We start from the raw sequence: 20,372 nt of genomic DNA, 5'->3' as shown, positions 1-20,372 counted from the left end.
CCAATCTCTGCCTCATGGTCACATTGCCTCCTCCTTTTGTATGGGTGTGTGTGAAATCTCTGCCTCCCTCTTATAAGATTTCGTGTGATTGCATTCAGGGTTCACTGGATAATCCAGGATAATCTCCTCATCTCAAGCTAATTAACTTCAGCGCATCTGCTAAGACTATCTTTCCATATAAGGTAACATTCAAAGGTTCAGGAATTAAGAGCTGGATAGTTTGAGGGTACTTCTCAAGCCACCACATCCTCCAAGATCTGCATGACTTCCTCCCCTCCAGGTCAGTAGAGGGTGCCCAGAGGGATGTTGGAGCCCACTTGGCCCAGGGCGAGGGTGCAGAGGCGAGCAGAAGCCAGCAGCATCTGCCTGGGCCTCCCCTGTGGCTCTGACTTCAGCAAACACCTAGGGAGGGTGTCTGGCAGTTGTTGCTGTGCTGTGCCACAGGCAGCAAGGCCAGCAGCCCCTTCACATTGGGCTGGGGCCACCTTGCAAGGCACCCACTTCCCGTGAGGTCCCAGGAGCTCTCTTATTCTCTTCTCATTCTCTTTCTGCCAGACCAGCATCTGTGTTTCTGAGCCCTGTCTGAGAACCTGGCTAAGTAAATTATTAAGAAAAATGGAAAGGACTGTGGGCACCAATTCCACCTCTCAGTGAGGAGTATGGACACTCTGGGTCAGCGGACCCAGCTGCGCCTTTCACACCAGTGGGCAGCTGGTGCCTTGGTTAGTGCACATCGTTGGAGGGTCTTTAATGCCCACTTTTTTTTTTTTACAATAACTCACTATGGTGTACTCTCCTTGTACCTGTGATATTCCTCAAGTATAAACTTCTCCTCTGTCAATATCTGAAGCCAGTGCACACACAAGCCTGGAAACAGCCCTCATGGTGCCCTTCCTCATTCCTCTGTGCTCCTTTCCCACGGAGGCTGGGCATGGATGGGCAGTCCTCAGGGGCTTCCCAGGATCCTGGGGCCCCTTTGCCATAGCCTGGTCTCAGAGACTCCCCCTGCCCATATGGCCACCCTGTCCCCTCCCAGAGAAGTCCTCCTGGGCCAGGACTGCCACACCAACCAACCAGGAGACCCCTCCCTCTCCTGTTCTGAGCAGTCACCATGACTCAGGTCGACATATCCAGGGCTCTCCTGGGAGCCCAGATGAGGCCATCCCAGCAAGGCTTTGGGGCTTTCTCTTATACAAGTTGGAATGGCTGAAGATAAGAAGGCTGGGGGCAGGGCCAGAGCAGGAGGGTTGCGGGGCTCAGAGCTGTGGTGTCCTGCCCATGGTCATGCCATGAATCTATCCCAATAACCCACTGTGGGCTCCTTTCTCTTCCTCATAGCTCAGTCATCTGGGCCCTGGGGCTCTGAACTGTGTTACCAACATGTCTATTCCTGTCTCCATGGGCAGCTTCCCTTGGGTCAATACTGATCGGGCTCCCTCAACTACTTCCTTCTTCCTCTTTCCTGTCCACGGCACTCCTCCCCGCAAAACCCTGCTGTGGGTAGGGTGGACAGGGTCAGCTGCCATCCACATGGTTTTGCTGTGTGGGTTCCCGGCATTGGTGAAAGTGATGGCTTAAGCAAAGACTGAAATTCTGGTTTTTCAGATAGGTGTCTCCCCTGGGGTGACAAGCTGGCAGCCAGCAGTACCAAACCTCAGACACTGTTTCAGGCTTGGGGGACAAGCCACTATCCCCAGAGATCTCCCATGAGGTTCCTCCAGGTTGCACTGCTCTAAGTGGCTGTGCTGACTGCAGTGGCCGTGGCCAAGTTGTGTCCTGTATAATTAAGTCCAGTCCACCTGTTTCAGCCTGGGCTAGAGTGAGGCCCTACAATCCATGGACTGAAGGTGTAGCCAGCAGTCATTCCTTAAATGGAATGGTATCACCCTTACGAGTCAGAAGAAAGGCAGCTCAGAGAAAGTCAGTGACCTGCCAGGGGTCCCCAGGCCAGTTCCAGGTGTGTCTGCACACCTGGCTCTCTTCCCATGCCTTCTACTGCCCCTCAGGACTGGAAGGTCCCCCACTGACCAGCACCTTGTGCTGCCTCCACACACTGGGACTGGGAGCAGCTGCCTGCCAGGTGAGGAATGGGAGCTTGTGGATCAAACCCCAGGGGATGTCCCAGCCCAGACTGCAGATCAAAGCCCAACCCACAGACAGAAATGTTCCCTGCCATCCCAAAGTGAGGACTCTTTGAAGCTGATTCAACAGGTTAAAACCCAAGGGTTTAATAGCAATCCCTTCTGTTACTCCCATCTCTCCAGGCCATGGAGGAAACCATGATACCTATCTGTGCCCAAGGGGGCCAGGCCTTCCATTCTGGGAGAGGGAGCAGCCTCCTTCCAGGTGGTCCACACCTGGCTGTCTTGCTGCATGCAAACCAGCTCTGATGGACTTCTGGCAGTAGCCCAGAGCAGCCCAGAGATATCACCCTGGGAGCCATTCTGACCTGCCTAACTGGTCCCCGTGTCTCATGGAGGGTGACCCAGGCCTTCAAAGATGCTGCCCCACCACCTTCCAAAGCCCTCAATTCTCTCTCCCCAACCTCTCTGTGTTCCTCCCTCAGCCCCTCCATTATCCCTCCTGCCCCCCACATTTGGCTTATGACAAACTTTGCCGCCTATGGCTCCAGCTGGGAAGTAAAGAGGTTTCTATCTGGCTTTGAAGAGACAGAGGTGCACCCACTCCACGGCGGTCCAGGACAGGAACGACTCACTTGCCCTGCAGTGGTACCTGCAGCCAGTTGCTCCAGCAGATCCTCAGAGGCTGCTCACTGACTTCTTGAACTCCCCAGTTTGGTCTCATACAAGGGATACATTTTCTTCTTTTAACAACAGGTTGACCCTAATCCTTCTAAAAACAGGCTTTCCACCTCCCCTGTCTGTTCTCCTCACTGAAGCCCTCACTGATTAGCTGAGAATCACTCTGTCCCCATCCTCCCTGGCTGAAGCCCCAAAAGGTCTCTGGGATTCCTGAAAGGGGCATTTGTGGGTGGGTTGAGTTCCCGTTTATTCAGCCACAGATGAATGGATGGGTGGGGAAATGGATGGATGTATGGATGGATACATGGATGGATGCATGGGTGGGTGGATGGATGGACAGGTCGGTGGATGGATGGGTGGGTGGATTGAGCAGTGGGTATCTGGGGGATGGGTAGGTGGGTGAGTCCATGGAGAGGAGGTGTTGGGGTTGGATACCACTGCAGACAGTGTCTTTCCCAGTTGACTTTTAATGTTGCTTTTGAAGGACATGACTTGGTGAGGGCAGGGCTTCCTCCTTAGTGTGGTCACTCCTAGGGGCATTTCAATTGTTATCTCATCATCAAGGTGGCAAGTCACAAATGAGAAACTAAGGCCCTAAGGGGCAGTGGCTGGCCCAGGGCCACCCAGCCTCAGGGTGCCACATTCTCCACTCTCAGCAGTGAACAGCCTTCAGAGCACAGCCTGGCCCAGGCTCTCTACCTGGAGTCTCATGGCACCCAGGTCTTGCTCAGGGGTCCACAGGGCAGGCCTCCTTCTTGGTGATGCTGAAGTTCCCTCTCTGAACTTGCATGTGGACATCTGGTGGGGTGGACCCCATGACATGGGCACTGGCCAGCACCTTGGACACTCTCTGTAGCTGATTATCTGGGCTGAGGTGCCCAGCCTCAAGAGTTGGCCCAGGCCTCCTAGGGACAAGTGGCCTGGAGGATCCACCATGGGGGTGGGGGAGGCCAGTGTCTGTGCTGGAAGCTGTTTCCTGGGTTCCACCTACTGACAGTGAACATCAAGGTCAGGGACTCTGTAGCCCAGCTTGACAGGGCTGGAATCCTGACCTACCCACTCTGGGTGTCCCTCTGTCTTCCCCCAGGACATCAGCACTACCACCTCATCCAGAAGATCCTGGGTGCTTCCAGTGCTGGCTCTCTCCTCTCTTTTGAACTATTTCTTCTTCCATTTGGACTTCCCAGTCCTGAGGAAGCCAGGAAGACCCTTCCTTGGGTGTGGGTCAGGCTCTGTGTCCCCATCCTCTGCTCATCCTCTGGGCTCTTCACTTGGTACTTAGGCGCCTAGACCCTCCTCCTGGACTGAGAACACCCTGGGCCTCAGGCAATGTGGGTGGAGCGGGTCTTAGGACTGGCTCTTGTAGAAGACCATTTAGGAAAAGGGATTTTTGCACGTATCTAACCTGGATAAGGACCCAACTAAGAACAGAATTCCTCTGCCCTTCTGGCGTCTTCCAAAGCTGTCCTCTTCTGCCCCTCACAGCCCAGACTCTCCCCACCCAGGCCTCACCCAGCTCCCAGGAAGTCCTGTTCTGCTCCTTCAAGAGGTGTGTTTCTCAGAGCATAAATGTAAGTCAGAGCTCATCACCACTTTCTCTAAACTTCACCTTAAAACAAGAAACCAACTCCTAATTTTGGGCTCCCAGGACCCATAGGATAGGGTCTTGCCAACCTCTCCTCTTTACCTCCACCCATCCCCCCAGGTCCCTCCTTCCTTCTGACCCAAGGCCTTCCACACCAATCTTTCTCCTGTGCAGAGCTCCACCCACATGTCACTACTTACAATGGGAACTGTGGACAGGGACTCTGCCATGTCCCAGGGCCTAGGACAATGCGTGGCTCAGAGCAGGGCCCGATGCCAAGGAGCAGTGGTGACATTAGGACAGAATCAAGGGACACTCAAGTGTTCCCTTGGCCTGATTCCTTCTAAAGGAGGTAACTCATGGCTCTCTGGTAGAAATGAATAGGAGTGTGAGACTGGGGAGGAGGGGAGGTGGGACAAGGGGGTGGGTGGGCATCCTGTGAAGGGCTGGGGCCTGAGAGGAGGAGAGAAGAGAAGCTTCCTGGGATGTGGGAGGGGCTGAGGGACCCTGAGGTGGGAATACACTGCTGCCTGGTAAGATGCTCCTGGATGGTGCCCTTGCTGGCCGAGTTCCTATTCACACCTGAAGTCTCTGGTGCTCTGGGGAGTGAGGGCAGGTGGGGACATTCAGTGCAGCCCTGAGTATCCAGCCCAGGCAGGACCAGAGTAGCCCAGAAGGGCAGAACTGGAACTGAGGGCACTGGTTCCCACAACATGTGGGTGCACTTTGGGCTGGGTGAACAGGCAGGCATCCGGATGGCTGACACCTGGGTTGAGACATTTGCCAAGGGAAAGTGGTTAAATTCAACCAATGATATTGTAAAGTTAAAATGTCCAAACTCAGTGGGGGTCTTTTCCGTATTCACATTTAAAATTATTATAGGGGTAAAAATAACAGCAAACCCGCTACTGCCAAAAGCTGCCTTTGTCGGGAGGGACTTCGCCCATGAAAGTTGAAAACGAGGCCGGGACAGTGGGCATTGCAGCCACGGGGTATAGGCAACACAGCAGGTGCCCGAGGAGTGAGAGAGGCCTGAACAGGGTAGGCACAGGGCCTGGCCACAAAGTGGCCTCTGGCTCCTGACCTTTGCTGGGCTTCTGTCTGCTCACTTGGGTGAGGTGCCCGCTGTGCTGTGCTGACAGCTGGGTCCATGTGACATGGCCCGTTTTCCTCCCTGAGTCCCTGGGACTACTCCTGGGCTAGCTCTTTTGGGAAGCCTGCTGAGGCCGTGTCCAGAGGGCCAGTGTCACACCCCAATCTAAAGCCACCTCTATGCCAGCCACTCACTTGTGAAGGGAAGGCATACAAACATCCCAGGGCAGGGCCCTGCCACACTCTCCGGGCTGGAGCTCATCTCTCTGGGTCGGGATTGAAGTAAGGGTCCTAGCTCAGAATCCCCTGATATTGGAGTCCAGGAGTGCACTCAGTCATGGAGGTGACCCTGGGTGCACGCTGAACCCCTCTTTTCCTGTCCCCGTCTGTGGTCTGTGATGGAGGTGGTCATAGGCTCTTTCTGGGGTGGAGGGTGAGACTTGGGGAGCTGATGGCAGGGACCCAGCCTGGGCTGTGCTCTCAGGCCCATGGGCCACCGGTGCTTAGGGCCTGAGGCAGCATTTGGTTCTAGTAGGTGGGGACAAAGCACTGTCACTTTATTCATAAAGTAAACATTAGGGGAATGCGTTCCTGGCTCTCTCGGGAGCCAAGCTGGGCGCTTCCCAGCTCTGAGTGGAACCCCGCGTCCTGGTGCTTCCAGCACCCTCTGCTGGTGGCTTTGGGAGACTCCACAGCCTACTGGGCAGAGAAGGGGGGCTGAGCTGCCTCTGCTGCCCTTTCCTTTGCGTGGCCAGTCCTGTGACCTTGTGGGGCTGATGATCAGCAGGAGGAAGGCTGATCACAGAGACCTGGGATTTAGCTGCGAACCGATTCACTGTAACTCAGGACTGGCATCAAATTTATTATTATCTTTTGTTAAATATTTTATAGTTTCAGAGCATATGTTCTACAAGGGGGGTGGGGCTAGATTTTCTTCCCAGTACATTTTTGTGTGTGCAGTTATGTGACAGGAGAATAAGTGACACAAACAGGTGGTACACATGTGAGAGGGGTCTCAGGCCTGGGCCCCTGCACGCAAATCATGAGTTGCTCCTCTGATTGAAAACAGCCTCTGGACTTCCACCAGGTAAACCTGAGACCCAAATCTCACAGGCAGATGACATCAGAGGAGGTCCGCTGGGGACAGTCATACCTGCATTCACCATATCTTAAAGGAACAATACACAACGTGGGGGGGTTCCTGCCGGGCAAGCCCCTGCTCGCTGCACGGCCGCCTGTCCTGCAAGCGTCTCATGGGGTGGGGGTGGGGTGTCAAACATTGTGGTGCTAACTGGGATGAGGGTCTTTCTCCTGCTAGGGGTGTGGGTAGCTAGGGAGTGTGAACTGGGCTGGGGGGGTGGGCCCTGGGCAGAATGGCTCCAGCCTCCAGATGGTCCTCTGTTCTGTGAGAGTAGAGGCTCGACCTGCCTGACTCACTCCCCAGGGCACTGATGTCAGGTACAGATCAGGGGGCAGAAGACAGGGCCTTCCTGGGGCCACAGGGACATCCACTGATTGCCTCCTGGTACAGAGCTATGCCGGTGGGTCCTCTGGGCCAGCCCCAAAGCCTTCCTTGGTGGAACCCACAGTGTTTGCCTCTCATAAGGATGTTCACAGCTTGGACGGTGCCTTGGGTGGCAGATCTAGGTCCCAGAGGGAAGAACCAGGTGATTCTCAAATGGGGCAGCTCTAGACCATCGGGTGATTCTTACAGTTCTGGGGTAGGCAGGTGAGGCTGGGGACTTTATCCAGAAAGAGGTGGCCACAGTGGGGTCTGTTATGACAGCACTTGACTGGGTGTCAGAGGCAAGGATCATCCAGATTCAGAAAAACCTTCCCTGGGATCCCTTCAGACTGAAGTTTTAAAAAGTAAATTCTTCACAGCAGCTCAAATAGTCTCTGAAGTTCTAAGGAAGAAAACAATGTTGAATAGTACTTCTCAACACGCAGGAGAAGAAGGCTTGCTGTAACTGGCTCGGCACTGCAGAGATGGCTACTCTGAGCTGTTTGGCCAGGCTCAGGAGAGGACACCCCCATTCCCCCCACAAATTTCTCATTTGTTGCTTTGAGGTGGAATGCATCTTTGAGCCATATGCATCTTCTCCTGAGCCTTGGAGTGGCAAGTGAAGAAAGCCATTCCCACGGGAAGAGAGGCTGCATGGAGGGGGCAGCATTTTGGGTGGGTGCTGGGAGACCACAGCTGAACCTTGATTACTATGTGATTCTCAGACCCTCATATTCCTCATCAGAAATCAGGGATCACACCACCCACCATGCTAAGAGGAAGCACCCAAAGAGATATTTCCCATGAGAGTGCCTGACCCAGGGCTGGCCCCTGTGGATGTTGAGCTAAGTGGAATCTGAATCTGAAGGGGAGAAGGGCCCCAGGGATCAGCAGGGTGCTCCTGGGCAGGCATGGTGATGGAGTTCAAGAGAGCCCTGAAGCCTGGGTTTTGCTCTTCCCCAGACTGAATGAGATGAGTTCCTGGCCTGGGCCTCCAGCCTTCTGCTCGCTGGCCAGGCATGGTCCCCATCAACTGTTGGAGCCCAGGGTCCAGTGGACCTTGCCCGAAGCTGCTTTAGTAGCTGCTGTCTGTGAAGAAGGGCACTTGGGCAGATGGGATGCCATCGCTCTCCTCTGGTGGCCCTGCCAGCTCCCCGTACTCGCTGTTGTAGAACACCTGGCCCTGGGTCCCTGGGTCTGGCCTCTGCCGCCTCCCTGGGGGGTCAGGGTGTGCCATGGTCACATCCATATTCCTGCCTGGTCCTTTACAGCTGCTGAGACAGGGAAGGTGATGTCAGTAAGAAAAGAAGAGAAGAGTGATTGAAACCATGTTGGGTCTTATAGGAATCACCAGACACAACCGGAGCAATAAGAAAAGCCAATGGAAGCACACACAGACTTGACTTAAATACAAAAACAAACCGATGTGACTGTTGGCAAACACCAGAGCTTTCTTTGTCCCAAGCCTGGGTGTGGGACAATGGAGAAAGCCAAACTTCATCCCCCCAAACCTGCTTCTCTCCCAGTCTTGCCCATCTCTGTAAATGACACCAACGCTGATTCAATGACTCAAGCACCTGGATGTCATCCTTTCTTCCTCCCTTTCCCTCATCCCTTATATCCAGCCCACCCAGAAGTCCTGTCCTGTCTATTCCAAAATGCATCCACGCCCCTCAATCCATGCTCTTCCCCTACTTTAGAGTGAGCTGCCATCACTGCATGCTCTGGGCTGCCCTAGCACATCTCTCTTCTCTCACTCATGCCACCCTATAGGCCAGTCTTCAGAGATCCTTCAAGTTAGATGGTGTCCTCCTCTTGATACACCCTTCAGTGGCTTCCCATCACCCTCAGAATAAAATCCAAGCTTCTCCCCCTGGCCCAGGAGGCCTTGCTGCTTCCAGTCCCCACCTGCCTCACTGATGGCCCTATGATTCTCCCTCCTTAGCACTCATTTTCTTTGAGATTTTTGAAAATTTGTTTCTTTGCTTTTGCTTCTGTTTTTGCTTTGCATGGTGCTATTGAAAAACCTGATGCCAATCTCTCTCTCTCTCTCTCTTTTTTTAAGTGACTTGGCCTTTTTGCCTGAATTCCCAGAATGTTTATCTCTAAAGTCTAATAGTTCAACTAGGATATGCCTCAGAGTTTACTCTTCTTGGGCCAGTTTTCCCAGGTACCCTTCCAATATGTAGATTCAGGTCTCCTTTTATTTAAGAGTTATCTTGAATTACATATTTAAAATATTAGTTCTGTTTCACTGTTGGCATTCTTCTTCCTCAGAGACACCCATTGTACATATTTTGGATCTTTTCTATTCAACTTCTAAATTTTTCACGTTCCTTCTGACACTTTTTTACCTCTTTACTTATTTCAGTTTTAATTTCTTGACTTCTTTTCGTGTCTATCAAATGTGCCCTCCACTGTAAGTCTGATCATATCTAATTGTCCCTTGGGCACTCTGCTCTTCATTTTTGAGAGGATTTGTGTTTTATTTCAATTTCTTCCATGAATTTAGTCAGCTCCCATTTGATATCTTCACACTGTTCATCCATTTCCATTCTGAATTTTTGAATTTATGATTCATTGTGCAGCTGCTTATTTAATTATAAATTAATTCATGTTGATGTGTTGTATCACAGTTTTTCCATGCTTTTTTTTTTTGGAGTGTTTACAGCTACTGAAAACTTTTAATTCTAATTTTCTTTTTTATTCTTATATGGATAGTGCTTATTTTTTCACCCTGACACCCTGACAGACACAGGTGTCAAAGGTGGAAGTGAACGGTCTGAACACAAGGATCTGAAGAAAAGAGCACAGCTTTATATAGGTAGGTAGGTATAGACAGGTAGGTCCTGTCATTTAAACAGCTATGAGCAAGTCAACTAGTAAAGTGGATAAGTAGACGTTTAACTACTTTATATATACCCTTAAAAGTTTAAATATTCAGTTTTTTCATTTGTTTGTTTTTTTAGAGACGGGGGCTATTTTCTTGGGCAAATGGAGGTCACTGTTTTATGCAGGTCATCCCCCCCCCCATGCAAGCACACAGGAGGATTTCTCTGTAACCATATTCTTATCAAGGTAGGACACCAGCCAGCTCTAGGTCACATGATCTGTGGCCTCCCCTGGCTGGGGGAAGGGTGTTACACGCATTGGGCATGGTGGATCTTTCCTGGTTTCACAAAGAGATATTGTCTGAGCATCTGTCGAATGGCAGGGAGGTTTGGGGACCAGCACCAGGCGTACTGGGTCAGGACAGTGATCAGGGAGAGGGGGCCTTTGGTAAGGCTGGTGGACACAGGCCTCAAGTCCCAGAGTGGCCTGCCTTGAACACACAGAAAAGCACTATGGAGCCATGAAAGGATTCAGGTAAGAGAGTGACAGGCACATGCCGGCCTGGCCTCCCTTCCCTGGCCCCTTCCAGTAGAGGAGGCTCCAGAAGCCCTACCTGAGCCCACTTTCTTGTCTGTGCCTGCTCTCCAGCCGCTCAAATTCCTCGGAGGCCAGCACCATCCCACTGTCCGTCTGGCTATCCTGTGCAGAGAAAACAAGCTAAGGCTGTGGGCCCCAAGGACCTGCCCCGCTGCCAACCGGACACTCATCCTGCGCCAAGTGTGTGGGAAACAGGCATCCGTTCCATCACCAGGGCCTGTAGGTTAGGGTCACGTGCCCCCACCACAGAGGGAGAAACTGAGGCCTGGCGGGGCCATGCCTCACTACTCAGGAGGGTGGCAAAACTGGAACACCCCACTGGGAGACATAAAAGGTGGCTATACACATGCTTAAGGCACAGGCAGAGCAGGAGCCTGGGGAGAAACAAGGAAGTATCGAAAGGATCTGGCAGCTCATAGTATAGAAGAATGATCCTTAGACACATTCCAGGTTTAGGGGGCCTAGGTCACCTTTAACCTGACTTGGCGTGGTTTTCATTTTGATTTCCGTGGAGGGGAACTGCACTCTTGTCAAAGATGGGGGTCCCCCAGCACTTTCATCTGGCCCTGGGAATGGGAGCCCAGGTCTGCATGGCTCTGGTCCAGGGCACCCACTGCCGCCTCTGCACCCAGCCTCCCCTGGGCCTGCGCTCACTCACCAACCCCATCTGGAGGGAGGCTGGGAGGCTGTCTGTGCCTTCAGCCTCACGGAGCTGTAAGAGGTCTACTCTGCTTGACCGCATCTGACAACACAGGTGGTTTTCCATGCCCCTTACCCCAGCCTCTTCCTCTAGTGACACAATCTCCTCCTCTCTGGCCATGCGGCTTGATGACCAACAAAGGGGGGTCCTGACTCAGGCCGATCCCAGGAGAACCATCTAGAAGGAGTCATCTTTCCACTGGGTTCCTACTGGGGTTTCTACCTTGCTGGGAGAGAAAGGGGGTGCTAGGGAGGTGAGCCCCTCTGTGAGGGAGGTGAAAGTACAGGTGAAAGCAGCAGAGACATGGTGGCACTGCATGGGTGCCCAGACCCCACCATGCCTGAGGCACAACCTGGACTTGACATTTTCAAGCTGGTTTCTGCTGCTGGCCTCAGGACTTCCTGACATCTGACTCCCTGTGGAAAGAGCCCAGTGGGCCTGACCTGGGGTGCACAGGTGCACCCACCCCACTTACCACTGAGGCCTTGTAGGTTGTCAGGGTCATGGGAAATTCTTCGAACGTTTTCATCCTGAAGGGACCCTGGGTCTGAGTCCCCCTGGCAAGGCATCCCGGAAAGGACACACAATTATAATATCTGTGGGGAGAAAACGTTAAGTGCTGAGAAACGCACTCCAGCACCCTTCCTGAAAGCTCTTTCCACCTCTCATTCTGCACCCCTCTCCAGTGGGGAGGGTGTGGAAGGCGAGTGGAGGGCACCCAGCTTATGTGTGACATGGAACTTGAGAGAGACTGGAGGAGGACTTCACCCCAGGATGGGCCACCCTGTACAAGGCAGTCAGTCCCGGTGCTGCAAGCTACTGCCTGACCTGCACGTGCGTGTATGTGTGTGAACATTCGAGTGCCTGTTCGGGAGCTGGTGGAAGGAGCCTGGCAAGAACGAGCTGGGTGTTCCTGTCCTCCAGGCCTGGCTTTTCTCTATGCTGGGGAAGATGGGGTGGGGAGTCTCAGAGTCCTTCTCCCAGCAATGTCAATGGGAATGTGGATACACGACTTTCTTGGACTGTAGACATACACTGGCAAGAGACTTCTGACCCCAAACTCTGGGAACTTAGGCTGCATTCTAAATCCTAAATACAGGTTAATGAGTGACCTGCCCTGTTCCCAGGGTCCCTACCAGTGGCTCTTGAGACTCGCCCCTCTCCCCACCAGCTCCACTTTCTTTCCCTGCAGTGTGGAGCTGGCCAGGGCATTGTGCCTGAGATGGGCACTTCCTTGAAATTGTCAGTGGGAGGGCCTCTCAGGGGCTAAGAGTGCGGGCAAGCAGAGGATGGCAGAGGGAAGAACTGAGGAGGTGTGGAGAAAAGCAAAGTCGCAAGGCTGCATGGCCTTGCGGGGGCCCCGAGACTGACCAGGTCCACCAGGGCGTCACCGACACTGGCACTGTCATTTAATGTCACTTTGTTGAGCTGGTATACAATGGCCTCTCAAGTCCTTGTAGTTCACTTTTCCTGATGACTGATGAGGATAAAACATACTATGTCCCCCTTGCCTGGGGGACCCCTGGACCTGGAGAGGGTGGCTAACCTGGCAGCCAGGCTGTGCCGGTACAGGCTTGGTGGGCTGTCCTCCATGTCAGCATCAGTCTCCATGACATGCAGGGCCGTGGTGGACGCCTGCAAGAAGCTTCCCTCCTCTGAGCTCTGAGAGCCACAGGAAACCACGCAGTCCTCCTCTTCCTGGCAGGAATGGCACAAATGGCCAGGGTCAGAGGCCCCTGTGCCCCCTTAGCCCCACGCCTGCACTCAGGACTGCTGGAGTTCCTCACCCTTCAAGTGCTGTGCTCAAGGGCACCAAGGACTAAAGGAGCAGGCAAATTCTCTCCACAGCCCTCCCAGGTGCCCCATCAAAGGAGGAGGTAGGCACAACAAGAGCATCCTCACTCCAGAGCCCCAGCTGCTCCACAGCCTCAAGAACCAGCACTAGTGCTTCCCACCCTCTTCCTGGGCAGAAGTGGACCCAAGTGCCAGTCTCCAGCCCCTGAGGCTGGGGCAGCAGCAGCTCCCTGCTCCCTCCTCCAGGTCCCAGGGCACTTGCTGAGGCCCTGAGCTGCCCTGAGCCAGCCCTGAGCTGCCCTGAGCCAGCCCTGAGCTGCCTTTGTTCCCCACCCCTGTGGGGGGAGATACAAGTCAAAGGCAGGTGAAGGGGGCAGAGGGACAGAGAGGGAGGTAGAGGAACACATCACTATTCTGCTGGGAGACAGGGCTCCTTGTAGGCTCCCTGAGGACCAGCCTGGGGCTCTTCATGGGCAAAGTTGGGCTCTGACCATCCATGTGATGGTCCCTGGGTTGGAGCCAGAGGTTGCTGTAGCAGGACAGGGAGAGTGGGGGCTCACCTGATGACCCCTGCCCTGAAGCAGGTCCCCCAGGATCTCCACCAGATCTGAGAATGCAGGCCTCTCTTTGGGGTCTCCGGCCCAGCAGCTCAGCATGATGCGGCGTCTGCGGGTACAGCCGGATGCTGGATTGTGTTCTGAGTGCACCCCTCACCCTACCCCAGCAAACCCCAAGCCCCCTGCCTAACGATCCCTCACACCTGCTCTGCCTCCCTCCCTCCCCAGGGACTAGGTAGGGCTGTCCCTCCTGCCTGCAGGGAGGAGAGTTGTCAATGGACCAGTGGTGGAGTGAGAGACTGTGTCTGCAGGCCTCCACCCCCACCCCTGTGACTGAACAACCTCCCACCTCCCACCCTTGCCTGCATACCGCCCTTCCCGTGCCCGTACACAACCCCTCTTCCCCTTTCCTAATGCCCACCCACCCCTCTGGCCCCCCAGTGCCTCACGGCTTCCCAAGAGACTCACATGGCAGGAGTGGCCAGCTCTGGGGCCCTCATCCGGGTGCCTTCTTTCAGCCGTTGGCAGAACTCCTCATTGATCTGCACCCCAGGGTATGGGGAGGCCCCTGAGGGCAGGAACAGGATGGGTGGGTGTGTGGGGAGCAGGCTACTACTGTTCAGCCCAGACCCCAAATCGCCTCTGTCCTGGTCCTCCATGGCAGAGGGCTTGGCCTGCTGCTCCCCTCCCCCACTGCTAGTTCTTCATCTGGTTAAGAGGACGGTGGCACCCGCTTGCTAGAGCTGCCATGAGCATCACCGCTTATTACAGGCACATTAGCGAAAACATGTCCCATCCTGGGATCATCAGGGTCAGTAGAGCTTCGACAAGCCAGTTGAGCTGTCTTGTCACAATGACCCCTCTTAGGAGAAGCTTTCTCTAATTCTTCCTTAAGTCCTGTGGCTGTACCAGCAAACAGGACCTAACCCTGCCTAGCTCCCTCCTTGCCTCTCCTGACCACAGGAAAAACAGCTCCTGCAAGCCATACAGCAGTGGAACAACCCTTTTAAGACAAGAGTCAGACTGCTCTATCCCTCCCCCAAAACCCTGCATGGCTCCCAGTAGACTTAAATTTCAGGTCCTCAGCCCAGCAGGCCTGCAGAGGCTGCATGAGCCACCTCTCCTAGCTCTCACTGCATCTCCCGATGCCACCTGCTTATACCATGTCCACCTCCAACACGCGGGGACCATGGCCATGGCTAACCCCTCACCCTGGACTGCTATCCTCCCAGGCCCACCTGCCTCTACTCCACCCACCTTCATCAGCCTGGGCCCTCCTGGCCCCTCTGGCTCACACACAGTGCTGTCCTTCCTGCACTCTTCCATGCTCTTTTATTTTTAGTAACAGCATCAGTCACGGCTGCCATTCAGTGTTTTCACTTTCCCACTTGTTTACTGCCTCACCCCTACCCTGGTGCGGGGGGGCTTCACCTTGGTCCCAGCAGGGCCCAGGTTCCCATGTGAGGTTCTTGCAGGTGTGGTCATTGAGTGAGCACCCTGTCTCCTCCCAGCTGCTCCCAGTCCTGCAAAAGCAGGAGCAGCATCCCTAATGGCAGGTGAGGAAGGGGCTCAGCCAGGGAGGGAGAGATCTGGGGGAACTCGTATGGTGTTACCCTCTGTGACCTGTGTTGACCCCAGGGGCTGCTGAGTGAACACAGGGTTCTGCCCTGGCATAGGCTGGAGGTGAAGGGGAGAGGCAGGGGGCTCTCCAACCACCTGCCTCAGAATGACCTGGGCTGCTCGCTCCAGGTTTGCACAGCCCCCTGTGCAGAGGGGCTGGTGGAGTGACCTGGAACCTGTGATCCTGCCTCCCCCCTACCCTGCACCCTGCCCTGCACTCACCCAGGGAGAAGATCTCCCAGAGCAGCACCCCAAAGGACCACACATCGCTCTGTGTGGTGTACACCTTGTCGAAGATGCTCTCGGGGGCCATCCACTTCAGGGGCAGTCGGGCCTGTGGGAGGAACATGTGTCCCCAGTGGGGGAGGGAAGAGAGGGAAGAGGCCAAACCCTTGGGCAGCTCTCCTCCTGCCCCCAGTCTCCCCAGGACTCTGTGGAGTCACATCCCAAGAAAGTCTTTTTGGTTACATCCACCTTGTGTGTATTCAGATGGCTCTTGCAATTTGCCCCTCCCCCATCCTGCAGGTAGGATGCAGAAGCCTTCATTCCTCCCTTGAAGGCTTCTGCCCTGCTACTGTTCTCCTGGGTCCATTTGGGCCCCTCTCTTCCTCTGTGCTCTCCCAGGGAAAACTTGCAGCCCTCCTCCAGCTCTAGACCCTTCGGCCCAGCATCCTGAGGAACACCTGTATCCCTGCACACCCTCACCAGCTCCACCTTTCTCCACTCACTTGGTCCCCAAGCTGGAAGCATGACATCATTCCTGACCTGTGGCTTCTGATGTGCTTTTCCTCCTATGGCTTCTACCTGGGAGCCCTGAGGGCCATGGCCCTTCCAGAATTGCCTCTGCCTCCACCCCAGCACCCCCACTCCCCTCTCCTCACAGCCTGCAGAGGGGGGTGCTTCTGGACGGCACACCTGACTCTTACCTCCACACCCCTGCCAGTTAGAATGAAGGACAAAAGCCTTCACGGTGGGCCTCTCATAGCCTGGACCCATTTTGCCTGTTGACCTCCCTCTAAGCCTCTTCTTTCCTCCCCTGGGGCAAGACTCTAATCAGCGATGGATGCTCAGATGCCTGCCTCTGAGCACCACCAATGAGACACAAGTTGCACCTAGCACCCATGTACTTTGCTGTGACCCTGCTACACCAGGTCTGTCCACCTCCAAGACAGACACCATGTAGGGTCCACCTCTGCATGTCCAGCCCCTCGTGGGCAGGCATGGGGAGTCAGTGCCCACCTAATGGACCAAGGTACGGGGCCAAACACAAGCTCCAGTTGGAGCGCTGTGGTCCCTGTTTGTCAGCTCCTGTCTCCACTCACCTGCTCCAGGTGCCTCAGCAAGGTCACCAGAATCCCCGTAGGCGCAGGCCCTCAGACCTTGCATGTGGATGGCAGTGAGTCCACCACCCTGCTCCATGGCCCCCAACCCCCATCCTTCCTCTGTGGTCTGCACTCACACTGCCCTTGCGCACGTAGTCAGGGTCTTTGTAGATGTCCCGGGCCAGGCCGAAGTCACAGATCTTCACCACATCACTTTCTGACAGCAAGATGTTCCGAGCAGCCAGGTCTCTGTGGATGCACTAGGGGTGCAGTGAGGTGCAATGCAGTGATCAGTGCAGGCCCCTGGGGCCACACCCACACCTAGAGCTCCAGGGTGCCCCACCTGAGCCCTGCTCTTTGAGAACAGATTTCTGTGTGCCCCCAGGACTTGCCATGGAGAGAGCTTGTGGAACCGTGTGGACAGCAGAAGAGGCTATGCAGCGGGACAGACTGATTCTATATCTAGCTCTGCCTCTGACTAGCTGGAGACCTTGGGAAGTCAATTCCACCCTTTGGGCTCAGTTTATAACTCTGTGAAGTGGGAGAGATGCGCCTTGATCATAGCTGTGCTGTGGGGTGAGCTGGGACCAAGCTTGACATGCTGGTGAGTTTTGGCCTTTCTCCCCTCTGAAGAGCCTGCTGGGGCAGTCACCTTGCGAGAGGCCAGGAACTCCATCCCTCGGGCCACCTGGAAGCTGTAGCAGACAAGGTCTTCCATGGTCAGTGGGCTCAGCCACAGGTCCTCAGCTGCACAAAGAAGCAAGGTTGGCTCAGGAGGGTCCTTATCCATGACTCCCATCTTCCACCCAGCCCCAAAGGGAGCATTTGTTCACTGAACCTGGCTGCATCCCTCCTGGCCAGGCTTAACAAGCATGTTGGCCCCCTCTCCTGCCCCTCAGCTTCCATTCTCTCTGTGACACCCACTAACCACTTTCCAGAGCAATGAATACTGTTGCCACACTAGACCTCTGTTCCTGCTACTTCTGCCTGGACTGCTCCCCACCATGTTTGCAGGGCAAACTCCTGTTCATGTCTAGATGTCCAAATCAAACATCAAAAGTCTCTGTGAAAACTGTTCCTGAGGTGTCCTCCCTTCCTAAGGCAGAGTGCATTACATGCTCTCCCACTTAATTCTCTCCAGGAGGGCCCCAGGCTGGCTTATCCCAGGGTCCCTGATCATGAGGTATGAGTGTGCCAGCCAACTCAGGCAAGGGGAAGCCAGACTCTTACCTTCTTGGACCGGAGGGGCTCGTCCTGCCCCACCCTTGCCCATCAGGAGCCTTGTGAGGAGGGCCCTGTCGCTGCTCCCTGGCCTCCTCCAGTCAGCCTTGGCACCCTCCACCATGGAGCAGAAGCGCCTTCGCTGCTCAAGGGACTTCTCCTGCGATGCACGAAGCAGGTCCGAGGGGGAGGAGGCTGGCCATCTACTGCAAAATCACTCCCCACACCTTCTCCCCAGCCTATCTAAGAGCCTTGCTTGCTCACCAGCAGAGCTCTGGCCCCTGGTGGGGCGCCTACCTACCGCGTAGGGGTTGAAGGCCTCCCGCTTGGCACGCAAGAAGTTGGAGAGGTTGCCGTACTTGCAAAACTCCACGATCACCATGAGGGGGCCTGGGGCAGGGCAGGAGCCAGGAGCTTGTTGACTGAGGGTACGCTGGAGGGCAAGCACCACAGCCACGGCCCTGCCCCAAAGCCCTCCTGCGCCCCTCCTCATCCCCGCCCATTCCCAGCCCAGCTGGCCCTTTGCACCTACAAAGACAGAGCACCCTGGGGGACTCACCCTCCCGCCAGGGCACCCGAGCTCTTTACCGTTGGGCTTGGTGCACGCCCCCAGGAGGTTGACCACGTTGAGGTGGTTACCGATGTGGATTAGGATTTTGAGCTCTGACATCAGGGCACGGTGCTCGCTGGCTGTGGCGCCCTCTGGAGGGAACATGGGGGCTTCGCGTGGTGCCCAGCCCACCACCCAGCCCCTGCACGACCCTCTTTCTGCACCACTAGCTTAGCTGAGGCATGGCCAGTGCTCTTGCTGGTGTGGGCGCAGCACATCCCACCTGCCTCTCTGAGGCAAAGGGTTTAGGTGGAACTGGTAAGTATTACTCAGAGATGAACCCCAGGCTCAGCTCTAATTCCCATGGACTCCCTGTAGAACCTAGGGTAAGAATCTGTTCTGAACCTCAGTTTCCCCTCCTGTACCACAGACCCACCAGCCCACCCAGAGCTGCTGATCCTCACCAGCTCAGCCACCCCTTCTACCAGCTGACCCCACACCTTTCAGCATTTTCACGGCCACAGTGTCACAGCTGCTGCCCTTGTTGATGCCAAAGGCCGAGGCTTCCACCACCTTCCCAAAGGCCCCATGGCCGAGGACTCTCCCTGTGGGGGCAGGGAGCCGGTTCCAGGTGAGCTGTATGGGGGTGAGGGTGGAGAGGATTGGGCAGAAGGGACAACCCCTGTGGAGGGCCAGGAAGGAAGGCCCAGGAGGCAGAGGAAAGTTGGGCTCCCCTCTGCCAAACAGGAAGTGCATGGGGAGTGGGAGTGGGAAGAGAGGGAGAGGAGAGGCAGACAGGAAGGCCTGCATCCTCTCCCAGCAGGTGTGATGGGCCCACCCTGCTTAGAGCAGCAGGAAGTGACCTTGGGGGCCTGGGAATTGAGAGCCCCAATCATTGTTCTGGGGATGCATGCCTAGATGGACAGGTCGGGCCAGGTGGGGGCTAGGTGGGACTTTCTGGCATGAGTTCTGAGAATGGAGGGATTTCAAGGCTCTAGCCTGCCCAGCCCCATAGCAGCTGAAGCTGTCTCTGCCCAGCAGTACAGGGTGGGTGAAGTAGGCTGGGTGCGGGGTCTCACCGAGGTGCAGCCGTTCCCTGGGGAACTCCCACTGACTGGCATCATAGGACACGTATTCACACTGCTCCTCCAAAGGCACTTCCCCAGGGTCCATGATGATGGACAAGTAGCCGGTCTTGATGTCTGCATGGGTTGGCTGGGGGTGCGGATGGGGACAGCTCATTGACTTGGCCATACCACCCTGGCTTGGGTAAAACTTTGTCTGGGACAGATGGGAGCTCCTTAGGGACTTTCAATATAGGAGGGGACAGATGGACAGACAACCTCTGGTCCTGTAAGAGCCCAGCATGGAGGGGACAGGGAGGCCTCCCAGGATACAAGGCTTCCACGTGGAACAATATTCCTTAACTTAAGGGCTAGCCAGGGTGGAGAGAGACCACATGAGGAGCTGGGGAGAGACTCAGCTGGGGGAGGAGTGCTCACCCTCCTCATGTTACAGAAGATGAGGAGGAGGAGGACCCAGAAGAAGACGGCGATGACCCCGGTGCCAATAAGGATCACGATCTCCATGTTGCCTTTATCCTCGGAGCCTGAGTGGGCAGAAAGAGGCTAGTGTGTGCGTGTTGTGAGGAGGGAGAGGGTGCACCTTGCGGGAAGTGCCCCTTCTGGTGGGCACAACTAGCAGTGAGGTGGCCACGAGAAGATGGCGCCAAGGGCAGGCGGAGGGTGGGTGGAGGGGCGTGAAGGGGAGGCCGGACCTTCCACGGCCACGCTGGCAGAGGAGTTGACGCAGCCCTTGGCGTTGCACACACTGCACAGATAGCGCCCAGCATCCTCCTCGCGTACGCGCTGGATGCTCAGCCTCTGGTTCGAGTCCGCCAGGTCGATTCCTGCAGCGAGTTGGTGCAGGTTCGAGTTCAGGTAGGTCTGGGGCCTGGCCTCACCAGCTTCCGGACCCCCTCCCTCCTTTACCCACGTCCATCCCCCTACCGGACTCTTCCTCCAGCAGCCTCTCATCTTTGTACCACACGATGCTGGGCATGTGCGCCCCGGCCACCGGGCACCTCATCTCCAAGGAATCGCTCACATTCACCAGGAGGTCAGTCAAGTTCTGCGTGAGCCGCGGTACTTCCAGGGCTGGGGGGGGGGGGTGGAGACGGAGCTAATTGGAGCTTCAGAAAGCGGGAGGGCCCTCCAGGAAAGGGCCCTCCAGGGCT

The 20,372-nt window shown here is 55.4% G+C and overlaps 1 protein-coding gene across 6 annotated transcripts in view; it reads right to left on the bottom strand.

The window, feature by feature from the left end:
• Positions 1 to 6,288: 6,288 nt before the first annotated feature.
• Positions 6,289 to 20,372, bottom strand: part of FLT4 (fms related receptor tyrosine kinase 4) — a 38,461-nt gene continuing 24,377 nt past the window's right edge. The window contains exons 14-30 of one of the 6 annotated variants that reach the window (XM_060144380.1): positions 20,146 to 20,292; positions 19,914 to 20,045; positions 19,639 to 19,745; positions 19,216 to 19,351; positions 18,637 to 18,741; positions 18,175 to 18,288; positions 17,888 to 17,976; positions 17,596 to 17,746; positions 17,018 to 17,112; positions 16,503 to 16,625; positions 15,266 to 15,377; positions 13,892 to 13,991; positions 13,427 to 13,532; positions 12,619 to 12,770; positions 11,548 to 11,668; positions 10,389 to 10,474; positions 6,289 to 8,217 (exon numbers count right to left, since the gene is read on the bottom strand). In XM_060144380.1, coding sequence (XP_060000363.1) covers positions 8,019 to 8,217; positions 10,389 to 10,474; positions 11,548 to 11,668; positions 12,619 to 12,770; positions 13,427 to 13,532; positions 13,892 to 13,991; positions 15,266 to 15,377; positions 16,503 to 16,625; positions 17,018 to 17,112; positions 17,596 to 17,746; positions 17,888 to 17,976; positions 18,175 to 18,288; positions 18,637 to 18,741; positions 19,216 to 19,351; positions 19,639 to 19,745; positions 19,914 to 20,045; positions 20,146 to 20,292 — 2,075 coding nt within the window. In that variant the 3' untranslated portion in view covers positions 6,289 to 8,018. Of the gene's footprint in view, positions 8,218 to 9,773; positions 10,475 to 11,547; positions 11,669 to 12,618; positions 12,771 to 13,426; positions 13,533 to 13,891; positions 13,992 to 15,265; positions 15,378 to 16,502; positions 16,626 to 17,017; positions 17,113 to 17,595; positions 17,747 to 17,887; positions 17,977 to 18,174; positions 18,289 to 18,636; positions 18,742 to 19,215; positions 19,352 to 19,638; positions 19,746 to 19,913; positions 20,046 to 20,145; positions 20,293 to 20,372 lie in introns of those variants that run through there. The other 5 variants (XM_060144381.1, XM_060144383.1, XM_060144385.1 and 2 more) reach the window with 5 other exon arrangements.

The sequence above is a fragment of the Lagenorhynchus albirostris genome, chromosome 3, assembly GCF_949774975.1.
Source record: "Lagenorhynchus albirostris chromosome 3, mLagAlb1.1, whole genome shotgun sequence".
Taxonomy (NCBI): domain Eukaryota; kingdom Metazoa; phylum Chordata; class Mammalia; order Artiodactyla; family Delphinidae; genus Lagenorhynchus; species Lagenorhynchus albirostris.
This window is presented reverse-complemented; position numbering and strand designations above follow the sequence as displayed.